Source organism: Alligator sinensis, unplaced genomic scaffold, assembly GCF_000455745.1.
Source record: "Alligator sinensis unplaced genomic scaffold, ASM45574v1 scaffold651_1, whole genome shotgun sequence".
Taxonomy (NCBI): Eukaryota; Metazoa; Chordata; order Crocodylia; family Alligatoridae; genus Alligator; species Alligator sinensis.
In genome coordinates, this window is record NW_005842014.1 from 899,612 (window position 1) to 924,851 (window position 25,240).

Consider the following 25,240-nt stretch of genomic DNA (forward strand, 5'->3'; position numbering starts at 1 on the left):
TCTGATGTAGCATTTCTTTCATCAGAAAATGTTCATTTGAGAAAAACAAAACGGTCTGAAGGAAAGAGTTGTTTTTGATGAAGATCCTAGTTTAAATGCCTCTCCCCCACCCCAATTTTAAATGGTCAAGATGGGCTTTTAAAATGTTTTTTTTTAAATAATTTTGTTTTTCAGTTTGAAATGACTTTTTGTTTAGAAATGTTAATTAATATACACATACTATAAATTAAGTAAAATGTTAATTAAAAACATATCAAAAGCCAAACAGCACCTTTCTAAGTTTTCAAAACAAAATGCTTCAAATGACAGTTTGATTTTTTTTTTTTTTTCTCCAGATTATTACTTCATTATATTTTGTTATTTTTGGACCTAATTTCTGTCCTATTTCATCTCCAGCTCTACTAGGAAAGTTCATTAACTAGAATGGTAATGGAAAGTGAGCCAAGGGACTTGAACACAGCCAGAGAAAAATAATCAATATCGTATTTGCCCGGGTCACATATTTATACAAAACTCACTTTGTGCAGATTCAAGTAACTTGCATTTTATTATGCTTATCTTGTAGTTATAGTAGTATCCGCTGTGTATCTACTTTGATGCAAACTTAACTATGATCTCAAGTCAATGTTTAGTATCTTTCTTGACCATAAAAAGCCCCCAAATTGCAGTATCGTGTGTCCGAGGTGTGGTGTTTCAAACCAATAGCAGCCACTACTGCAGTTCATTTCTGCAGATGCCCAGAGTTTCTTTTTTATGCTTTCCCCACCTTATAGTCACTCTCTTGTCTTTAAAGGTCCTGCTCTCTGTAGCATGCTGAAGCCCAAAATGAGTTCACGAGAAATCGGCAAAGGGTACATTCCCCAGTGTGAGGGGAACAATGGGAGCTTCTCACCAGTGCAATGCAGCCAGGATGAGGAAAGCTGTTGGTGTGTCTTTGAGAGTGGAGAAGAGGTGCCTGGATCACGAGTAAGCGGAGAAAGGCCTGCGTGTGAAAGTGAGTTGCCATTGCAGTCAAGCACTTCAGTGCAGAACTAGACCTAGATCTAAACTTCCCCAATGTTTTGCTGCCTTTGGGTTTAAGGTTCCTCTTCAACCCATCATATGGTTTGGACACATGACACAATTGCTAAAAAGTAATTTATCCCAGATTTTACTCTGAAGTGAGGAGAGGGCATGCAGCCAACTTTAGCAAGTAATTGCCTGTTGTTGGTGCTGTTATGTAAACTGGTGTTAGGTGGTGGGGCAGCTGGGGATGAAAACAAGTGGGAGACTAAACATATGATGCGTTCATGTACTAACTTTCTCACATAATAAAGTTACTGCATTTTTTTTCAAGGGATAAATGTACCCTGGATTTGAGTAATTTAGCATATAACAGGGCAGTGTCCTGTGTCTGCTCTGCTTTCATAGCATAGCAAAGTCAGTTTACTACATAAACGTGTTTTGTATCTGCACCCAGAGAGATTAGTGTCCTTGTTAATTTTATATTTGCATTACAGAAGTAAGTATATGTTCCAGCCAGCCTGGCTCTATGGCCCAAACCCCTTCAGGGTTCAGAAGCTTGTGCTTTTGGTTGGGTATGAGTCACAGTTTGAAGTCAAGGGTCTATCTTAGTGGCAAGAAAAACTCAGGATGAATGAGCCAGTTAAACTACATTAAGACCAAACCAAAATGTTTTGCCCAGGAGTTGAACTGAGTTTGGTCTGAGCCATAATGCATTAGGAATAAAATATAAATAAATAAATAAAAATTAGTGGATAGAAAAGAAATACATATTTCTGTAATTCCTGCTTTTGGCCATCAACCAGATTTATGAAATGGATGTGCCAAAATACTATTTGTTCAGAGAATATTTCCTGCCTGGATAAAGACATGCAGAGCTGGAATTCTGTCAAGGATTCCAATACTATTTCCAAACTGGAGATAGAGGGATAAAATTAATTTCTTAATAATTCTTATAGATTCCCTATCACTGAAGCAGAACAATTGAAACTTTCTTCACGATCATGCTCCATATTGCAGTGACTCATAGAAATTTAAACCTCCACTACAAAATGAGCAGTATTCTCTGCAGGATGTCTTTGAAAGCTGTGTTCTGTTTATTTTTACATGAATGTTGTTGTTGGTAGACTAAAGCAGACCACACAATAAGAATGTATTTAGGATTTCCTATATGTTTCTGGGATTGTAAAGTTCTACAGCTTCATATACCAAAGAGAATACCTGACTCTCAACACAGGCTGCTGCAACAAGAAAAAAAATAACCACATGGATGAATCCCTGATGAAGCTGTAAGCTAATGTATTGCATTGTTTTTGTTGCACTATATTGCAATAATGAACCATCCTATTGGGGTGATCAGCCGGAGGTCTGTGGACCCTAAGAGAATAGGATACTATGAGGGTGTCAGGGGAAGAGCTGAGAAAGCTGGAAGGGTTCTAGATAGGCCTGAAGAAGAGCCTGACTTGGCAGAAGGAAGGTGTGGAAATGATCCAGAGTAGATCTGAAACTCTGAAATCTCTGCTCGGTCCTTATGTTCCTTGAAGGTCAATAGGAGTTCACTGTGAGAGTGGACTGAGCAGAGATTCAGGGTCTACTGACTCTGAGCTGCAATCCAAGGGCATGTATATAGGTTACACTTACTATACATTAAGTGTACAGAAAGTGCTCTAAACTGTAACTGAAGAGAAGTTCATAGCACATAAAGTGCTTTAAAAATGGTGGATCCCACTCCAAGATAACACTGGATGGATGTGGTATCAGAATAAAGCACTTTAGGTTAGAGCACTTTATCAAACGTCTGTATTGCATCCCATCCTGAGTCAAAGTAGGACTCGTTCTGCTGGCATCCCGAAGCCCCTCACTGGGTGCCTTGCTATCCTCGGCCACTGCTTGTCTGCTCCAGGCAGGCAGCAGCCCAGCTTTGCCCGCTGGGCTGTCACAGAGAGGAGACAGAAAAGGCTCCGTCTCCTCCCTGCCGGACCAGGCAGGGGGGTAGGGGAACAGAGCCTCTCTGTCATGTGTATCCCCCACAACTTGTGGGCTCGGGTCTTGATGGGGGCCAGGTCCAGGTCCATGTGGCAGAGCGGTTTCTCTTCACTCCCTCCCCCAGCCACATTTCCTGGTGAAAAAGCAGTGCATCCAGGAGCTGCAGCTCCTGGCTGCAGCTGAGGCAATGAAGCCCCTCTGCTGTGCAGACCAGCCTGGCCCCCACCAAGACCTGTGCCCACAACCTGGGCTTGGCTGGGCTTGGCATTCTCCTGGGAGGCATGCAGAAACACCCCCAGCCTGCTGGCCTCAGCCACTGCAGGCAGCCTCTGAGTCCCCCCCGCACCGAACAGCGCATGTGTGTCCTATTCTGTCCTGACCTAATCTAGAGCACTTTAAGTAAAGTGCTTTACTTCAAGCACTTCTGCCTTGGGCTCTTTGAATGTCTGTACTTAGCCCAAGATGTTGGGTACAAAATACTGCTTCAGAGATGCCAGTGCCAAGTGGATCTCTCCGATTTGTCGTGAGTACCAGGCGCAGTAACAACCAAGGAGCGGACAAGAAGTTTTTTAAATTAGATGCTGCTTCAGCTCTAAGTGATTAGAAACACTGATTTGAAAATCTCACATAAGAGATTTTTGTTACTTTCTGGTTGTGGTAAGGCTGGGAAAATACTTTGAGAATAATCTTTTCATAGTATTGTGTCACATCTGCTTCTGGAAGCACAGAGGAAAGGGAAAATGGGACGAGAAAAGCTAATGGGACTTCTTCCAGTGTGAACAGCTTGGGCAGTGCAGAGGGTAAAGGTTCAGTAGTTTATTTCCTTCAGCCCATCCTGCCTGTGCCCCTGGTTCCTCAGCATTATTATTAACAGCTCTTTAGAAAAGAAAAGGGGTAGGCCAAAGTTATATCACTATTCTGGACACGTTGCCCATCAGCAAGGGAGTCTGTTGTGGTGGGAGAGTACAATAAATCTCTTCCCCTGTATCCAAACAGACAGCTGTAAACTGAAATAATAACTTTAGAGCGCGTGGTGCACACAATAAGGTTTTCATTAAACTAAGCATTTCCATAATGGAGTTTGGTCGAACCCCTCCAACTTCTTCTAGCGAACGTATGTCAGAGCTTGATGCCAAGTATCTTAATACTCCCTAGCACACATGTTCCAACCTGATGCTCACTTTCCACAGCTCAGAAATGGGAGAGAGAGAAAGCTGTGAGTTCAGAGGGAAGCTCTTCCCTACAGATCTCTTTTAGAAGTGCTTGGGGAAGAAGTCTCAACACTATACTGAATGACTAGTAAGCCTTATGGATAAATTGCCAGGGACTGGGTGGAAGGTGCAAGACGCTGTGTTTTTACAACAGCAGCAAAAAGACCCCGGCTGATCTGTGATATCATTTTATGTCTGTTCTAATCCACTGTAAGTGGAATCTAAATCTCTGCAGTTTATCCCCAGATGGAACAACTGCTAAGTGGCTATGGCTTAACTTCCCTATACCACAGGATAGCGTGGAGAGTCTGGTTTCAGTCTTGCGAATGAAAGCGCTAATATTTGCAACCATTCAGAGTGAATGTAAAGCAGTCTCATGATGATCTTTTTACTGTATTCATAATTTTTAAAAGGTGCTATTGAGGAGATTTATAAAGTAGCGTAAGAGTTTGAAAGTAAGGGAATGAGCAGCCGAGAGTTCTTCTAGCTCAGCGCCATCATACCTGGTGCTGTGGAGTGCTGTGCACCGAAGATGTGAGGATTGGAAAACAGCTATTTTTAGAAAGCAAATGAGGCTTCTGATGAGAAGTTCCAGAGAGGCAGAAGTCATTACTTTTATAGCTGCTTCTGATTTAAAGGCAATTATTTTCTCTTTTCTTGTTCTCCAGAAGCTGGGAGGAATGTAACTAATGCCTGTAATATTTGATTATAGCTTGGTGGGTTAGGAATGCACTAATATTGAGCAAAATGATGGGGTTGTAATAACTACAACAACTCAACAGTTTTATAATAGACTATCAGTACTGCTTCAAGATGGAATTGATGCTAATGTTTTTCCACTCGAGCGGCCATATTACCCTCTCATAGAAGCATAGGACTCCCAAGTGTCATCCTGGGTCACCAGCTTCAGTCCCGTTATCTCTGGTAATCGCAGTCCTCTTTAGAAATTGATCAGGCTCCATTTTAAAATGAGTCATGTGTTCTATCTGCTCAGCTTCTGCTGAGAGGCTTTGTCCTTATGTAACTTGGTGGGCTTAAGCCCATGTATAAAACAGTCCACATAGGCCTACTGAGAGGCTGTTTGGCCTGTTTTGAGAAACTCAGCTCTGATGGTTACAAACCACCTCCTACGTTCCACTTACACAGGGCCGTTTTTCTACCGATTTGTTTTCTTAAGCCATGCAGTGCCCATCAGAGACTATACAAGTCCTTTCACTGGCTTCATAGAGCGCTGAAGCATGCGACATAAGTTCAGTTCAAGTTGACATTAATGTGTGCGCTGTGTATCTGGGTGGGATGCAGTGTATTTTCTCACTATGAGACATAGCCGTTACTTGGACACTTTACCCTGAATAGTTCTTTTTTTTTTCTTCTGTTGCGTGTCCGTTTCTTCACGTTCCTAGGTCCTCAGTGCATCCTGCCATTCAGTGTCTCGCATGTGGTCAATGGAGTGATTTTTTGTGAGACCATCTCGGGTCAAAATCAGAATTCCCAGCAGTGCCAACTGGTTTGTCGTCGAGGTTTCCAAAGTGTCTTTTCCAGCAAGACGTTTCTGTGTGACGTGGAAAGTCGGCGCTGGATTTCAGATCCCCCCCTCTCTCAAACCTGTCAGAGTATGTACAACTGCTAGGATACTAACTCTGTTCTACCGACTGAGAGAAAGTTGCTCGGCTGTCATCGACATTTATTGCTTTTGTCTTTGCCAACGTAGGATGCACGAAAAGTAAAGAAAGTGAATAGAAATGAAGCCAGTTCTAATTATAGGTGGAAGTAGTCAGATTAGCTTCAAAGTGGGGGCTTGCAGTAGGTAAATTTTGCTTTCTGTCTTCATATCATTGCTTTCTTTCAGTTGGCTCCTGTGCCCTGAACAATCTCCCAGTTCTATATGATCTATAATATATTATTATTATATTAATATTATATCTATAATATTATTATTATATCTATATTATCCCAGTTCTGTGATAATATAGATATAAATAGATAGATATTTAATCTAAATGCAGATTTTCCTTTGTAAGTGAAAAGATGCTGGCATCGTAAAATGCGTCTGATGGGACCACTTACTCCTGACAGAGCAGATGAACACCAGATGTTTGGATTTGGCAGAAGTTGACTGTTTATTCGCATAATCAAGTAACTTTGTGTTACTTATGCATCTTTCTGTAGCAGTCTGTTCTCCAGGATGAATGCCAACTTTACTGGCTGCTGCTTGGTATTTCCCCACCCCCCTCAACCTTCATTCTTCTAAGTATAAAAAGCACCTCAAAACATGGAAGCTGCAGATATCTGTTTGGAGCCTAGGTGATCAGCTGGTCTTGACAGTGATTTTAAACAGAGGTGGGATGTGATCAAAACATCAGATTTGAACATACATGAACTTCAAAACAATATAGCTCCAGATTTGGATTACATCTCTGCAGCTGGCCTTGACCTAATATAAGAATATTGCCAATGTATTTCTCATAAAAATGCGGATAAGTTTGTGGTTTCAGATATCAATCTGAAATTGGAAGTTCATGCCCACCTTTAATCCAAGGCCTAAACAGTTGCCTCTCTTTTTTTTTTTTTTAAATGTGTTCTAAAGTGATCTTAGCCTTTCCAGAACAAAAATGGATCTATACTAGGGCTGCGCGAAATGGCACCGTTCCATTTCGATTTGAGTTTTGAGGTTTCCACGGAACAGCATTTCATAGATTTCGTAGACATTTGGGCTGGAAGAGACCTCGGAAGATCATCAAGTCCAGCCCCCTGCCTGAAGGGCAGGAAGTCAGCTGGGGTCACAGGATCCCAGCAAGATAAGCATCCAATTTACTCTTGAAGGTGTTCAATGTAGGTGCTTAAAGCACCTCCGATGGCAGGCTATTCCAGACCTTGGGGGCTTGGACAGTAAAGAAATTCTTCCTTATGTCCAGCCTGAAACAGTCTTGTTGGAGTTTATAACCATTTGAACTCGTCACCCCTTCGGGCGCTTGGGTGAACAAACTTTCCCCCAGATGCTGATGGTCACCCCTGATAAACTTATAGGTGGCCACCAGATCACCCCTGAGCCTGCACTTTTCCAGGCTAAAGAGCCTCATAGATCTCAGCCTGTTGTCGTAAGGTCTGTTTTCCTGACCTCTGATCATGGGTGTGGCTCTTCTCTGGACTCTCTCAAGCTTCTCCACATCCTTTTTGAATTTTATTTTGATTCAAAACCGCTGTTCCGTTTTGCTTCATCGAAACAGTGATACTATTTCGACGTTTTGCCCATTCGCTATAATGCTGAAGCTCAAAACAGCCCCTCTCATTTGGCAGGTAGATGGGGGCCTGCAACACCAGGAGGGCTGTGCTAGTCCTCCCGGGGCTGCAGACCCCTGATCTGCCTGCCAGATGAGGGAGGGAAGCCAGGTGCTGCCGCCTAGGACCTGGGAGCTGGGGAAGGGAGCTGAGCCCGATCACTCAGTTCCCCTTCCCAGTGCTACAATCAGGCTGGGGAAAGAAACTCAGCCCAGCTGGGCTGAGTTCCTTCCCCAGCCCCATCATAGCTCAGTTCCCTTCCCTTGCGCTGAGCCCCGGGCTCAGTTCCCTTCCCCTCTGCTGTGATCGGCTTCCCGCAGCCCAGCGGCGGGAGACTGGGAGTGCAGCCCTGGTTCTCCCCTGTCTCCCACCACCTGGCTGCTTTGAAACTCAAAACATTTCAAAACTTTTGAAATGTTTCAGCTAGCCTCGTTTTGTTTTGAGGCTGTTTCAAAGCCCATGGTTTTGATTCTATTTTGCTGTTTCGAGCTTGAAATGAGTCGAAACAGTGTCGAATCGAAACAGCCGGTGAAATTTTGCACAGCCCTAATCTATACATTAATATAATTTAATTGAGCTTCTATACAAAGCTCAGGCCACAGCACCTCTCTGAATTAATTCCTGCTTCAACTAGAGAAAAACTTGTAGAAAAATAAATATCCACCCTAGCTCTTGGTAAGTGGTTCCAATGGATACTGATCCCCACTTGAAAAGATTTAAACTTTATTTTGTTTCTGAATTTGTTTCACTTCGGCTTTCTGCCGTTTGAACTTGTTATGCTCTGGTCTTCTAGGCTCAAGAGCCTTCTATCCTGAGTTTTGTGTTTCTCAGGTATACGCCTAAAAGTGTATCCAAGTCAAACTTCAACCTTCTCTTTGTAAACTAAATAGATTTTGGATCCTTTTCTATATATCATATTTCCTATTTTTTTCATTATTTCTGTGACTTTTCTCTGAACCCTCTTCAATTTTTTAACATCCTTCTTGAATTGTGGGCACTGGATCTGGGTGTAGTAGTCCAGTACTAATTGCATCAGATCCAAATGCATACACACATTTATCTGTTCCGATATGTAAAGATCATATTTCCCCTTTGGTCCACAGCAGTACACTGGGAGATCACGTGCAGATGATTTATTGGCACAGAATTCAAGTCTTTCTTGCAATCACTGCTTTCTAGGATAGTTTCTTGCCTTGAATCTAATGCAATGATGCCTTGAATTCTTGACTTTAGCCAAAGTGCAATACATATTGTTTGCTTGTGTCTGGCTTACCCAACAACCCATATTGACCTGCAATCAGTAACCTGTCCTCTTCATTATTTGCCACCCTCCCAATCCTTGTCATTTGCAAACTCCATCAGAAAATACTTTTTCTTCTAGGTCATTATTAAAAATGTTATTTTGTGTCATATTTTGTGTCAGACGAAGAACTTATCCTTGCAGGTTCCTACTGGAAACATGCTCAGTCAATGAAAATTCCATGTTTACAATTAAATTTTGAAACATGAGTTCATAGAATTATAAAAATTAAGGGCTGGAAGGGACTTTGAAAGATCGAGTCCAACCCCACTGCTCTGGCAGGAATATTGTTGAGATCAAATGATCCCAGCAAGGTGTCCATCCAATCTATTCTTGAAGATTTTCAAGGTTGGAGAGTATACCACCTCCTTGGGAAGTCTGTTCCAGATTCTGGTCACCCTTAACATAAAGAAGTCCTTCCTTACATCCAACCTGAAACCATCCTTTAACACTTTATGGTCATTGCTCCTTGTCCTCCTCTGGGGTGTCCTTGTGAACAGTTTTTCTCCCAGCTCCTGATATTCACCCCTTATATACTTATAGATGGCCACCAAGTCCCCGCCTCAGCCTTCTCTTCCTTAGACTGAACAGTCCCAGAAGTTTTAGTTTTTCCTCATCAAGTTTGTCCTCCAGGCTCTTAATCATTCTTGTGGCCCTTCTTTGGATCCTTTTAAGATTCATCATGTCTTGTTTTGAAGTGTGGCACCCAGAACAGGACACAGCACTCCAGCTAGGAGCTCACCGACACTGAATAGAGAAGAACTATCACTTCCTTAGCCCTGCTCATGATGCATCGACTAATGCATCCCAGTATGCTGTTAGCTCTGACTACAGTGTTGCACTGGTGGCTCATGTTCATCCTGTGATCAGCCATAACCCCAGGCCCCTTTCAACCATCATGCTGGCCAGGACATCTCCTCCTAACCTATATTCATGTTGCTGGTTACTTCTCCCCGGATAAAGCACTCTGCATTTACCCTTACTGAAGTGCATCCTATCCTGTCCCCTAGTGTGCCCGCTTTTCCCGCAGACTTGGCCAGTGTGCTTTCCACATCCTCTTCTAGGTCGTTGATAAAGATATTGAACAGCACGGGCCCAAGAGCCAAACCCCACAGGACACCACTGGCCACCTCCTACCAAGATGATACAGACCCATCCACTACCACTCTCTGGGTTTGACCCCTTAGCCAGTTCCCAACCCACCTGACCATGGACTCTGCCAGCTCACAATCCTCCAGTTTTTTTTATAAGAGCATCATAGGAGACCATATCGAAGGCCTTTTTAAAATCCAAGTATATGACATAAACCACGTCTCCCACATATAAGCAGTTTGTTACTTGATCATGGAAGGAGACTAGGCTGGTCAGACATGAGCTGTCTGCAACAAAACCATGTTGGCTATCCTTCAGCATCATGCCCTGTGCCAATCTCTCGCAAATGGACTTTCTGATAATTTTTTTCCAAAATTTGACCCAGTATCACGCTCAAATGTCTTAAAAATTGGCACCACATTGGCATTTTTCCAGTGTTCTGGGACCTCTCCCAAGTACCATGAGTCTTCAAATACCCTTGCCAACAGTCCCACAATGACTCCAGCCAACTTTCCTCAGCACTCTCAGGTACAGTCCATCTGGTCCTGCCAACCTGAAAACATTCAGCTGCTTTAAGTGCTCCTTCACCAGCTCGATATTGAACATTGGTTGGCAGTCACCACCCCTGCATCTGTCCAGTATCCAAACAGGCCAATTCCACCATTTGTTTAGAGTTACCTAGCTTTTTAATACCTATCACATACGTATCACACTGGGTTTGTATTGTTCTAGTTTTATGAATGAAGTGCTATGCATTATCTTACAAAGTCATCCTTTTTGAATTATTTGCACAATGTTAAGCTTTTTTCCATTCCTCTGAAATTGTCCTTATTTGAAGACTTACTAAAAATCAACATCAACAGTCTGGAGACCTCATCCTCCTGGGTTAATGTTGCAATGAAAAGTATGTCATCAGCATCACAGCAAACCTTTTCTTAACACAAAACAGAAATATTCATTCTGAATTTCTGTCTTCCTTCATTATCATTGACAATTCCACCTCTTCCAACTATTCATGGACCAATGCCACTGATACACAATCAAAGCTTGTATGACAATGCTGAAGGCTTTCCTATTATGTAATTATATTTCCCCAAGGTAATTCTGATAGGCAGTTTTTATACATGGGTCATGAATATTATGAATAATAAACTGTCTTTTCTCCTTTAGAGCTCCAGCTATTTCAGACAGTCCAGGCTCAAACACAGTTCCAGCTGCTGCTGCCTTCTGGGAAGGCCTGCAGTTCTGACTACTCCGGATTACTACAGGCGTTCCAGATCTTTATATTAGATGAACTGAAAGCCCGTGGATTCTGTCATATTCAGGTATTTCTCTATTCTTCTCTGTGGATAAAAAAAATAAATAAATTTGCAGCTTGTACTGTGAACCTGAAAGAATAGAGACAAAGCACAGGTGTTTTTAGAGAGCCCTATTCAGAGCTGAAAACTGATCTAACATTTCCTGGGCATCATTTAGCATTAGATTTTTTTTAGATTTTTTTTTTCCCCCCAAGGCTTTGGCCTCATACCATATTCAGCTGTGGATGAGTAACCTGAATTATAGTCTTACTTGGGCAACATCAGCCAACTATGATGTGATGTTATTTTTAGGATGTTTGTTTTGATATTTGGGCACATTCAGCTTTCCTCACTTTCATCTCTCCATCTTCTAGATAGTGTGTATTTGGTATGCCTAATTTAAAAAATTTGCAGTGAAGGAGCTTTTACCAAACCCTAATATCTTTTCTCTTTATGTAATCCAGTTACCCATGGAAAATTCATCCCTCTATGCTGGGCCAGCAAAAAGTGTATGCATTGTTCGTTGGGCATTAGTGGTACACAGGCACTTGTACCATGTGCAAGGGTGACTTTCACTCTTCTGTGCATAACAGTTATTCCATTTCCTAAACTAACCCCCCATCCTTCTCCTATGTTACTTGCAGTCTTGAGTTTCCAGTAATGTAAAGTTACTGTATTTACTGGAATACAAGATGACCCTGAGTATAAGATGACTCCCCAATAATTAGATTCTATATCTGGACATTTTATAAATTTGTTGCAACTTTCCAGGTATAGAATCTAATTATTAGAGTTTTGCCTTGAAATGGTCTCCCTCCCACTGCTACAGGGGGTCTGTTGGCCCCTCCCTCCTTACTGTCAGCCCCTGGTCTCCCTGAGCACATAAAAATGAAGAGCAAATTTGAAAACACTGGGTGCATCTACAAATGGTGCACCATTTGAACATGTGCCTGGTATCACAGCACATTGAGCTGGATCAGAGCAGCTGCAGCTGGCAGGGAGCCCAGGGGGTCAGCCTGCCAGCCTGACTTGGCTCAAATGTGCTGTGGAGGGGCTGGCTGGGGCATAAAAATGCTCCAGTATGGGGCCAGCTGGCAAGCAGCCCTCGCACTGAAGCACCCTCATGGCTCAGCCAGCCAGGTCAGGGTCTATACGTGCAGTGCTACGAAGTAAAAAACTCCGGAGCAGGATAGTACTTGTATTTATGTGTAGATGCCACAATGTTTACTGTGGAGCTAATTGGCCCACTCCACAGTAAACGTCTCCTGTAGATGCACCTACTGACTTTTTGTACTAAACATGCCTATAGTAATTTGCATAGTCAAATTACTATGGGAACACACAGACTTAATTCATCTGGAATTGAGGCATTTACCTTCTTTGAAACTGCTGTAAGCTCTAGCACACATATTGCCTAAATACACTTTTAAGCAGCACTTTAGTATATACTTACACAAACTGTGCATGATATTAGTCCAAAGCCCAAAGGCTCATGATTTCCCATATAGTTCATTGGGCTGGGCCCCTGCAGCATCAACAGTGTCTCAAGCCATAGTGACCCCACAGTCCAGCACTGCTTAATATGTGTGTGTACTTCCGATACCCCCCTTCCCTTGTGTGCTAATTAGCTTGCAACTCATGCGTAGAGCCAAGAGTCCTTGGCACAAGTCCTGAGATCCTCCAAAAGTTTATATGCTGATGAGGTACAGTGCAACCTGGTCTGGCTCCAGGTCATGGAGAGTGGGGCCACCCTAATCATATGTGACAGGTTGAGAGAGGAGATTGAAAAAGAGCCAGCACTTAGGGGGACTCAGTGCGATGGGCTTTATCATGTGTCTTATTCAGATGGGTTGCACTAGCCTATTCTTATGGTGGGTTCCCATTAGCATGTTTGCCTAATATGGTCCATGTGTGCTACAGTTATGCTCCATGTTGGCTGTATTTAATCACTCCATAGTTGGTTTCCATGGCTGAGCCCATGTTGCTTTTGCCAGCAGTTTAATAATAGACAAAGTACTTACTGAGGCTTCCTTGTGTGCAAATGTGAGATGAGGAATGTGTTTTTCCTGTGCTGATTGGAGTGAAAACCTCTCATCTTATATTCAAGCAGATATGGCAAATCAGTAGTACATAAGGAATATGAAACACCATTAAGGATATTTAAAAGAGTTCCTGCAGTATGATGATCACTGTTAAATAATGCTAAAACACTTCCCCCACAATGGGACTATAACCAGGGGACTTGTATGATAAAAATGGTCCTGTTCCAGTCTCCCCCTCTATTTCCACAGTTCTGAGCTAGTGTAGGGCTTTCCATGTTCAAAAAAGAGGAAAAGGAGGTAGGGTTCCTGACACATGTTAGGAACCACATTGTGCTGGTTTGGTTAACTGGGAACTGCTGAGATGTTATGGTTATAAATGCAGATTAATGTCCTAAAGTAGACAGAGTGTGTTATAATTTCTAGCATGATGCTCTGGTGATTCTGTAGGTAAATGGAGTTTTACTTATAGGACCTGATCTCACAGTCAATCTCTGGTATATCGTTGTATAGAAACAGGACATAATTTGGAAAACTGCTCAGGTGTCTATGGGTTTGTCTGCACTACCTCTGTGCTGCCCCTGGGAATGAGAAGCCCGCCCAGGAGTGTCTGCCAGCGAGAAGCACAAACTGCTAACTTTCTCCTGTTTGGTGTACATTGAACTGGGAATGAAGCAGCAACAGCAGGCAAAGAGTAGCCTGAGTGTGTGCCTCAGCACCGCTCCAAGGCTTTGGGGGGGGGGCGGCATGCTTCCTGGCATGCACTGGAGGCTACTCTACGCCAGCTCGTTTTTGGGATTTTGAGTGACTGGGAGGAAGTGATTCTCTGTGGCAGCCCATGGAGACCATGCAGTTACGTCCTTAGGGTGGAAATAGATGTCCTCTGATCCTCTGATTTCTCATTTGTGCTGCCTTAAAAATGTTTCAGGTGGCACAAATGCTGAGCAAATAGATGTCCATATCCTTTATTGTGCCACATGACAGGTAGTGTTACAAAAGAGAGTAATAGACTGCCACTTTATTTTGGCAGACATCTGTTGCCTTGTGGCAGTTCCCTTGCTCACCCCAGCACCCTAGACCCACAGGGAAAAAGGCAAAATCATGTTGCCTCTTGCTCTGCTCTATCAAAGGTGGGACCAGGGGTGACGTGTTATGCCCGGTGAAAAGAATCAGCCGTGCCATGACACGTTGCGGCACAGCTGAATCGCTCCATTCAGCAACATCTATTTCTAGTCTTGAGTCTAGTGAAAGCCCGTGTGACTTAAGCTGTGAAGTAGTCAATTTATGAAAATAGTCAATTTTGCATATTGCAAAATAGTCAAGTTTGTTTTTGCTTGACTGAACAATTTTTGAGGTGAATGGAGACAGGATTGGGGCAGAAGAGATGAGAATTCCAGTCGCACGCAGTATTTTATTCTACATGAAACTAATTGCTTTATTTTCATCTGGGGCATTTTTAACAAGAGAAAAGGAGTTTAGAAACAAAGGGCTGTACTGACAAAGGACCCAGGTGCCAGTGAGACATCCAAAGAGGAGGAGGTGGAAAATGGTTTCACTCTCTTGCCTTCTACTGTAGAGCCCCAAAATAACTCACCTGGGATGAGGGAGATTCAGACTTCAATTTCCTTTCTGCAGGATCCAGAATAATGACTTGGATTTGACTTGAATTTGGAGCATGCCCTAACCACTGGTTCACAGAATATTATGCGATGGGTCATGTCTTAGTCTTTCTCATTGAAGCTGTTCCACTTTCATGTTAAATATTCATTATACCAAAAAGACTGTGAATGAGCCCATGCAGCAAAGATTAGGACACTCATGGATTTCAGGGCTTTCTCCAATGGTTATCTAATTATTTTATACAAACAGATTTAATAGGTGCAATTAAGAGAGAACCCAGAATATCCCATGGCCCTAATAACTGTGGTATTCTGCTTTGATGTGGAAAATTCAAGTTTTAATTCCCTGCTCAAAATCAACCAGAGAGAGGAGTTGCATTCTGGTTTCCATTTTTCCACTCGAGTGCTCTAAGCACTGGACCACATCGTTCCACCTATTGGACACCTCCACCACATCCAAATGAACTAATTCAACAATTCTAACATACCTGTCAAATTCAACCTGAATTTGGGGATGGTTTGGGCTGCCTGAAAAACTGCATAAATGATGCAGCGAATAAATGATTTGGTGAATAAATGATTTCCTGAAAAATATTTGCCTAGTTCAACTCTTAAGTCGCTTTAAGTTTTTTGGGGTTTTATTTTGTTTTTTTTTTAAGTCTTTGCCCCACGTGAAATACTTGCTTTGAACACAGCGCTGGTATACGTGTAGCAGTGAATATAAAAAGGCAACTAACTTAAATCTGTTTCAATTTAAATCAAGGTAAACGCATTTGGAAATAGTAGGCCGGTGTCTCTCTGTGATGATTCTACTGTGCTGGTGAGCTGTTTAACCGCGGACCGCTTAGGGGTGAATATCACCTGGAAAGCTCAGCTTGAAGACATCCCAGCAGCTTCTCTCCCTGATTTACATGACATTGGTATGGATTTTGCTTGTTTCCTTCTCTGATGTTTCTTTGTACACAGCTTATTTTGCAGAATTGCAATATGCTGCCTGCTCTTGGGAGATATTCATGCGTTAGACAGCTACCAGAAATGTCAACAGCTGCAGGGGTGGGGAGGGGGGCAAGGGGAGTTCCTGAAACATTTAATTTTCTTCCTACATCGGAGTTGAATTTTAGAGTCTTTGGAAATGAGCTATGAGAAGGACCAATATGCGTCCACTTCTGGACTGGTTTCTACACTATGGAAAGGAGCCAGGATTTACAACAAGACCCTCTACCCCAGATGTAGAGGGTCCTGCCTTTGAGAATTGCTGTTTGTGCAAGGGGCAGGCTCATCCCAGCTGTCAATTTCCACTGGTCATGTCCCCCACAGTGGGGACAGATGTGCCACAAATTACTTGATCTGGTTGTCAGCCTCACTTTATTTCCTCCCATCATATCTCTCTTCTGTTCTGTCCAACTCTATTCTTATACTGCCTTCGTCATTGTAGTATTTGAGGCTGCTCCGATGCACTGTGTTTACAGCACGTCGAAGCAGACTCAGTGAATTGAGTCTACTGGCATGTGCTAATTAGCGCGCTTCAGCAGCCTCTGAGTCTTGTGTTTCAGCATCCTTGCGCTTCAAAATAGTGGAAGGGATTTTTCAACTAAAGCTTGTTTAATGAGATTTAGTTAAAGCACCCCGCTGCCATTTTAAAGTGTGGGGATGCTGATGCATGAGATGTTGCAGGCACTTTAATTAGTGTGGCTCTTGGAACCACTCTAATTAAAATGCCCCCCATGTCCTGGAGCACGTGTAAAAATGCCCTGCGTGCTTAACTCTTTACTTCATACACCTTAGGTTAAGCACACAGGCTGCTTGCAGACATGAGAAAAACGAAACAAAATGGCACTTCGCTTTAAACTTGGCACACTCCTGCGCCGAGCCCAGCGCATACCCAGAAAAGGCAGTACATTAGTTGAACCTGGCTTTCCCAAAACCTGTATAGATCGGGTACTTACTGGAGCTTTTTTGGTACTTTTATCTAATAGCTGATTGAATCACCTTTAGATAAAAGCACCATAAAGCCCTGCTGAAGGGCCTGATCTATACGGATGCTGCAAAGTTGGGTCAAACTAACGTGCTGCTGCTTCTGGTAAAGCAGGGTGGTTGTCTTTTCAGTGCCCAGTGTCCACTGAATAATGGAGTCATCGTTGTTGGCTTCTCCAGCCAGCAAGAGAGGCAGTTAAGGCATTCCTTCCTTCAGAGACTGGGAGCACTTCTACTACCTTGTAACCTACAATAAGAGGTAAAGAATACATCCTAGATTCCAGCACCCCTTGTGCCAGCACATTTCTAGCATTCTGGCTTTGTAGTGCTATTCCCAGCCCTAAAAATAAAAAACCCTGTCTGTACATGGTCCCTCTTCTAATTTTGGTGCTTCAAGCCTGTGTTTGTCCTCCAGAGCTTCTGCCCGATCGGAACTGAGTTCAAAAGTCTTCTTAACTTGACTGTGGTTGTAGCAGTTATGTGGTTACTGGTCATACAGCCTGTTTGTGTTTACATCCATTCAGCTGGACCAGATTATAAGGAAATACGAATATGAAATTGCCTGTACGTTGTAGATCAAAGCACAAATTGCATTTTGTTGTATATTGAAGTGTGTTTTGAAAAGTCTTCTGGACCACTGGGATTACATTTTGGCCCTATCCACACTACAATTTTCCCTATGCCCTAAAATTTTTTTTAGGGCACACTATCATAACACACTATAATGTAGCAGTTGAAAGTCTGAATTTAATTCAGGCTGATATAAAACATCCTGTTTTTTCATGCTTGTGCTATTTTGTACAGTTTAATGATTGCAGAAGGCATGCAAAGGTCAACCATTCTTATAGTAGCTTCCATCTCTTACTACTCTAAATGTTCTCTCTCTCACCAAGGACCTGTCTCAATGCTTTCATCCGCCCCCTGGTTGTGCACCCTATCTACTGCTTCTTGTGTATTAAATTATAAGACGGTAGTTTACTGTGCGATCAGTATTACAAACTCTGCAGGTCTTGGTGTTCGAGCATAGGCCCCAGTACTACAAACATCGATGAACGCGTCCAGATTTGTTCACACAGGCAGCCCCATTGACTTCAGTGAGACAGCTCACTTGTGTAGATCTACTTCTCTGTGTAAACAGATGGTTTTGCTTGTGAATCAGGTGCTCCTTTGTTCACATGTGATAAAATATCTTCTTCCTACTGCTGTCTCTTAAGTTTACACAGCATTTAGCAGAGCAGAGCCCCAATCCTGAGAGGTTTAGCAGTGTTACTTATAGCAATTGCAGCTAATGGCAGCCAAACATATTTGAACACACCTGGTGCAATGGCATCCGGGCTATATGTGCGTTGGTACAGGTGTCAGAAATGCTTGCTATGCAGGCTGAACAAAGGCAAATTACCTTGATCCTGACTTCCTTGAAGGGAAAAACGGATGCGTCGACACATCCCTCCCCATCTGACAGCTTATCCTTTGGGCGCCACTGGCCCTGGACCAGGTTCCCATATGGTTTCTGTTGAAAACAGTGGTAATCGCAGGGTACGTCCATGCTGTGTTGGCCGTGTGGGATGTTCCTGAGCACACCCTGCCAATGGGCTCCTGTTCTCATGCTTCAGACCTGGAAGAATGCTAGTGAGGCCACTCTGGGGTTGTCCACAGTGGCTGTACTGGAACAAACTGGAGACTGGTGTCTCAAGAGTGGCTGCAGAGGGATGCTCCAAGCGTCTTCACCGCTGCACTTCCAGGGTTGGAGCATGTGAGTGAGCAGGGGGTGCTCTGAAATGTCCCTGGTGGGGCACACTGCTGCTCTGGTGCAGATATGCCCTTAATGTGGACCCCAGTTAGTTTGTTTATGGAGTAGAATAGCAGAAGTAGTTAGAATCTTTGCAACATTTGTGGGGATTTGAATGAATATATGACACATGACTTGTGTTGTAGTAGTGCCTAGGAACCCTAGGCAAGATCTTGGATTTATTGTGCTAGGTGTTGAACAAACGCACATGGGAAGAAATATCCTACTCTTGCCTTTGATAGCTTACAATTGATATAGGCAGGAAGTTTAAGAGGACGCAGAATCATGGAAACGTTAGAGGCCAAAGTCCTATAGTAGGGTGATTAAAAAAAAACCAAGCCAACAACAAGAGGAAAACAACCTGGCCCCTCAACTCCCAATCTAGTGGCCTATCCAATGAACCATTCTGCCTCTTGATGTACCATCAATGGAGACATGGATGTATATGCATGTGTTGTGCTAGTGTGTGCATATGTGTGTGCCTGCAGAGAGATATTTCCCTAAGCTACAAATCTAAGGCTTTGTATGACATATTTAAATGATATGCAATTAAAGGAAATTTAGACACAGAGCCTGTGCTTACAGATTTGATCTTCTGTTGCCTTCCCACATATGATTTTCTTGCAGCCAGAGGCACTAAGTATATGGGGGGCCCAAGGGCCCTGGCCCCCTCAGGAAGAGGGCTGTCACCTGAAATGTGTAAAACTTTCCACATGTCCATCATCTTGGGCCACCTCTGGCAAAAATAAAAGTTGGTGCCTATGCCTACAGCTGTCATTTAGACCACCTTTATCTGCTGTAGCTAATGACAGGATAATTCAGAAGTGCATTTGCTTATGTAAGAAGCTAACTTACTTATTTGAGCCTTCAGTTATGCAGACAGTTCTTGGTAAAAACACTGCCAAGGTATTGGTTGCTTGGTGAATACCAAATACTGTGATCTCCATATTATTCTTTGGGTCTGGGCTTTGAAGTATGTATGTTTGTATCAGAAAAAAATATATTGGTTAAAGCTAGATGAATAACAGCAGTGAAGTCATAAGCACACAGACCTGCAAATATTCCACTAACGCAAGGTCTGTGCACCACGTTAGTTCAGAAGTGGGATTTACACAGACCCAGAAGTGGGTCTTACGTTAGTCCTTTGTGCAGAGGTGAATAACACCCACATAGCAGCAATAATGTGTGGACCCTGGGTAAGACAGCAGGGCCACAAATGCTTGTACGCAGAATAAGCATAATAATTCTATAGTCTATTCAATGCAACCAGCTGTGCAGAGTTGCGTCATTAAGGGCTTTCACCTACCCGTGAAATTTTCCCAAGAAGGGCACTTTGCTTAGCTGGAAATGTGCTCATGGGTTACAGCACAAAGCCACATAGAAGTGCAGCAGTACAATGATTTGTTTGCCTTGGGCACATCAGTTGCTCTGCTGAAATGGTGTAGCAGGCAAACGTTTGCATTCCTGACTCTGTTTACGCACTTAACACGCTCCCTTCGAAAGCCCACTGTTCAAAGCCCGCATGTGTCACTGCAGCAGAACTGAGTACGGTACAGACTGTGCTTGTGGACGGCTTCCTGTTTGCTCCGTTACTATGCTGCGCATCGGCCAGGGCCATGACAACCCTCAGATTGCAAACTCACAGAGTATATGAACATTTCAAACAAAGCTGTAAGCTTGTGCAGAAAAATAAAACTCCTTCATAGGAGGAGGAAGCACACACTTCCAGGAGCACGGCTCCCTTTTGCCTGGACCAGGAGAACCAAGGATTCCATATTTACTTAGTGCAGGAGACTGGTCTTATAGAAGGGATAGGAGAGATCAGCACACAGGAAGGAGAAAGGTGCACTCACCTTTCTTTGTAAGCAAGGATTAACTTTGATCCTAATCTTGAGCTCTACGACAGAGTTGTCCTAGAGCTCAAGAACCTTGCCTGCCTATGTCCTTAGACTAACACAGCTACAACCAAAACCCCATGCAATACTATAGCACGCATACAATAATATATAGCAGAAAGCAGGGTAGACTTGCACCTTCTAGACTAACCAAAGTAGATTATATACATATAGCACGTGCACGCGCGCACACACACACACACACACACACACACACACACACACACAAATATTTGTATAGCACAAGTTTTCATGGCCTGAAGCTTGCTTCATCAGATGCTGTGAAAGAAAGGATGTGCGCAAAGTAATATATAAAAAGGAGATAAATTTGAATGCAAAGGCAGGAGAGAGGGGAGAGAGGAGGGGGGTGGGGGCAGTGCTGGGGGGAGGCAAACAAGCAAGCAGTAAACCCCCCGAAGCAAAGGGATCACAAAAACTAACTCAGGTAAGAAAAAACAGTGCTCACTGAAACAAGAGGTACAGATAATCAGATTTAGCCCGTCCCTGAACTATCTGAAATTCATCTTATTCTAACTTTTCTCCTAATCCTGATGCAGGGTTTACAATATGAATTTATTCATATAAAACCAATGATCTACACATCAGGCTCAGGCCCCACTGTGGTAGTGGCTGTCCGTGCACATTGGGTGTGTAATCTGGATGTACCTGTACCTTTAGTCTGAAGATTATCAGTCTCATGTTAATTTTTTTCCCAGTTGGAACCATTTTCAAAACTCTCAGTTTTATTTCTTTTCACTTCAGAAAACACAATTGTTGGTGACAACCTCATTGGGCGCTTCGTAAAACTGATCAAGAGTGGCCGCTTTCTTCTACACTTGGACTCCAAGCAATTCCCAGCAGCTACTTCCATTAGTTTCCTCCGAGATGAAGATTTTGACCTATCTCCCAGTGTCCAGCTTGGCTGCAGGAGTGGATTCCAAAGAAGTTCATCACCTGGGACAGCAGTCTCAAATTCCCAAGGATGTGGTATGTTTTCTGTCAGCTTTTCCTCCTACACTACAATACTTGCTAAGAGGTAGAAAATTAACAACAAACTTTCCTTGACACAGTTTGCCAGGTGATACATGGGAAGGAGAATATGAGTGAGAGCAGTGGTAGGAACTGTTCCTACGCTCCTCACTTGAGGATGCTGTTACACATGGCCAGGTGGATGAAATGAGATTCTGCACGTGCTTCTCAGACGTTGTATGGAATCTGCTGAAGTAAGAAGTAAAAAGATCTTTATAATTGGAAGCTCAGCTGGGACCTGAGCATCAACCCAGACTCTTTCTGGTTTGTGCATCATCCCCAGCAGTAAAGATTTTGCAGTGCTACTATAGCATTTCTGATGATGATGCAGGAACCAGACTGGAAACCAGATTGCTCTCCCTGGCTGCAGAATTGCCAGGAACTGTTGGATTTTGTATCCTTGGACAAAGCCTGAGGCAGCTGGATGAGGTAGTAGGAGATGCAAATGGAAGCTGTCTTGGTAATGATCAGTACAAAATCTCATTGGAGGTCTGCCCCATTCTTCAGCCCCTCTTGCACGTCATCTTCCCTGTAATAAACTGCCTCCGCATCCAGATTCTTGGAGCTGCTCCCAGTCCCCAGAGAAAGACTCGCACGCATCAGATTCTCTTCTTCAGAATGACTTCTGCCACCCTCCCCCAGTGCTCCCGCAACTCTGCCGGCTCTCACTGGCTGTCCATGGCCCCAGCCTCTCCCAATTAGACAGGAATTCCTCCCAGCTAGCCATTTCAGAAGTGCTGGGATTGCTTGGGTCTGAGTGCAGGAGTGGGAGAGGAGCTCAGTCAACTTTCTAATGGGCTGAGAAAACCTTAGTGTGAGCAAACGTTGACATGTTCATGTTAACTCTGAGAACTATCAAAGGTCCTGATACTGGATGCGTTTATATGAAGAGACCCTCTGGTTTACCATACTGAGCATTCAAACCCCTGCCATTGTGGTGGAGGGGAAATTTCTCCCCTGGTTGGCTTATTGCAGGGGATAACAAGTAGCACCCATGTTGATGCCGGTATAGTCAAGCAATCTGATGTCACTATGACTTCAGTGTTGTGTACTGAGAGCTCTTTCTTAGCATTGGAGAGGGACTGCCGGCAGTGCCTATAAACTAGTTTGGTTACTGTAGTGTGCTATCTGCAGCAGCACAGAGTCCAGCAGGGGCTTAATTAGTGAGTATCCAGTTTCTTAAGGGGATATTGCAGCAGGAAGGTGTCTATGCTGATCTCTACTTCTTTAGACTTAAGGCACCCTTCCTTACAACTAAAGGTCCTCCTCAGAAATTGTCAGTTCTTAGCTTTCACTTAATTTTTGGCTACAAAAAATAGACCCATTCTTCTGTTGCAAAGAACTCAAAAAGAGCACAGCAGGTCAGGATGTTTTGAACATTGTGAATTCCTATTTGAAATCTCGGGGTTTATTTTGAGAATCGTGTGTGCACACCTAGCAGTCCTAACATTTGTGTGGCATCCAACGGCACCCCTGAAAAGATCTCCAGGCACCCTAGGGTGCTGTGACACCCTGGTTCAGAATTACTAGTCTACACTGTGCTACAGCTACAGTAGCAAGTGAAATGCATACTAACCACAGTGACTGATCCCTGTGCAGATGGCCAGCACAAAGCTTATGCACTGCCTTAATTCCCTCTATTTTCAGTGGTTTGAAGTGGTGAACGAGGAAGAAATTCACCTACAGGTAGTTCACATGCAGAGTGGGCTGGTGCCGTCCTTCCACAGTCATTTGTCCAACCTCAGCCATGGTCTGCTTTGATCTCATGGTAGTCTGGTGCAAGTGACCTCTGTTGATGTCTGAGCACAGAGAATAAAAAGCAGTTGTGCCATTGTTTTCCCACACTAGATAACACTGATAATATCTTTACTTAGTTTCACTCTCATATTGTTCTGTTTAATGTTTTTTTATTAAAAAACCCAAATCCTAATTCCTTATGATACCCACTTGGTTGCTGAGCTGAAGAAACAAGCTGAATTTTTACATTGTTTTTCAGTCATGAACATACTGTGACCCTTTGATCCATTTTGTATGTTAAAAAGGAGGAAAAAGCAGACAATAAAAATAAGTAACAGGGCATTGCCAGATGTGAAGGGCTGAAGCTCCTACCTTACTGTCACTCAGAATACTAGCAAAATAGTTTATTTTGGTTGTTTTAAACGCTGTGGGAATTTAATGCTGCCAAAAGGTGCTTGGATGAGAGCCCTGCTGTCTGAAGTCTAAAAGTCTGTCTATGCTTGAAAGTCAGATTTTTTTAACCATCCTGCAATTGTTAAAATGATACAGCTCTCAAATGTGGACATAGCTATATTGCTTTAAACTTCTGTAGCTTTTTCTGTAACAGAAAGGGCATAAACTAGACTGCTATTACTAGGCTCGTATAGACATGCTGCAAGGCTGCTCCGACATACTGTAAATCCAGCACATTGGAGCAGACTCCATTAATCAAATCTGCTGGAGCACAGAAATTAACATGTTCCAGCAGCCTCCAGCATCATGTGCATCAGCATCCCCATGCTGAAAACTGTTGGTAGGGTGTTTTAAACTAAAGCTTGTTTGATGAACTTTAGTTCAAAGCACCCTGCCACCATTTTTCAGCATGAGGATGCTGATGCACATGATGCTCGGGCGCTTGTAATTAGTGTGGCTCGCTAATTGAAGTGCTCCCCTGCATCCCGGGGCACATTTATAAGTGCCTCCTGTGTCTGCATTAGGAGTTATACTGGGCTAACTGCTTTGGTAACAATTCGACTCCTAAATAAAATTGATGTACTGATATGAAAAAGGAATGGGTGCATCTTCGCTAAGAGAAAGGCACGGTTCTGAACTCATGGGCACTTAGAATGAAAGGGCTGCGAGCTAGCAGCAGCTTACCTCTGTTTACCTGCTGCCACGTTACAACTACAAAATGCCTTATCTTTGCTAGGAGTGTACCTCATGTTAGTTATCACGTATTGGTTAACATGGGGTGCAGACAGAAGTAACAAATTAAGCATTTCAAATGGCCAAGTAGACGCATGTATATGCCTTTTCCAGTGTTGTAAAAGAGTCTTTCTTGAAACAAGCCACTATTTTGAAGTGTTTCACTTTTTGTAACTTGTGCACAGCGATTTTGTCTGAATTGCTGTTCCTTTGCTGCTGGAGCCAAGCTAGACCTGGAGATGGCCTCCTGGAGTTGGAGCCAGCCTCATCATCACCCAGCTGCCAACTCCCAGATTCCCCCCCAAGCCAGGCCTTTCAAGTCCAATCCTCTCTAGAGGAGAGGTGCAGAGGATTTGGTGCCCTGCCCAGACTCTGAGTTTTCCCTTCTATCTCTCCTCCCTGTGGGGTGGAGCCGGAGCTGCCTGCTGCCTCCTCTTGCTGTCCCTGGCTGGAGAGCCATGATTGCATGCGATGCAGCACTTCTGAAAAGTTCTAGCCAGGGGATGCCACAGGGGCTGCATGTGTGTCCTAAGGTTGAACAATACCCTTTTGATGCATGTCCAAGCCAGTCTCACTTGGCAGTGTTTCAAATTACTTTTCTCTGCACCCATGGACTTAAGGATTGCATCATTTTTTCAAGTAAAGACAAGGCATTAGAGGCTAATAGGCACACTTTGCAAGCATTTGTTTCCAGCTATAAATGTTTGTGGTTTACACAAGGGTAATCTCTAAGACAAACCACTTTTGCTTTAAACAAACGCTGGGAGGGTGGTCCACTCTTTGCATCACGCTAACTATCTCACAT

The 25,240-nt window shown here is 43.4% G+C and overlaps 1 protein-coding gene across 1 annotated transcript in view; it reads left to right on the forward strand.

Moving 5' to 3' along the window:
* The window catches only part of TG (thyroglobulin), a 209,880-nt gene that overhangs the window by 31,213 nt on the left and 153,427 nt on the right, over nt 1–25,240 (forward strand). The window contains exons 15-19 of the mRNA XM_006021995.3: nt 794–994; nt 5,603–5,812; nt 11,041–11,195; nt 15,590–15,746; nt 21,247–21,471. Coding sequence (XP_006022057.1) covers nt 794–994; nt 5,603–5,812; nt 11,041–11,195; nt 15,590–15,746; nt 21,247–21,471 — 948 coding nt within the window. The remainder of the gene's footprint in view (nt 1–793; nt 995–5,602; nt 5,813–11,040; nt 11,196–15,589; nt 15,747–21,246; nt 21,472–25,240) is intronic.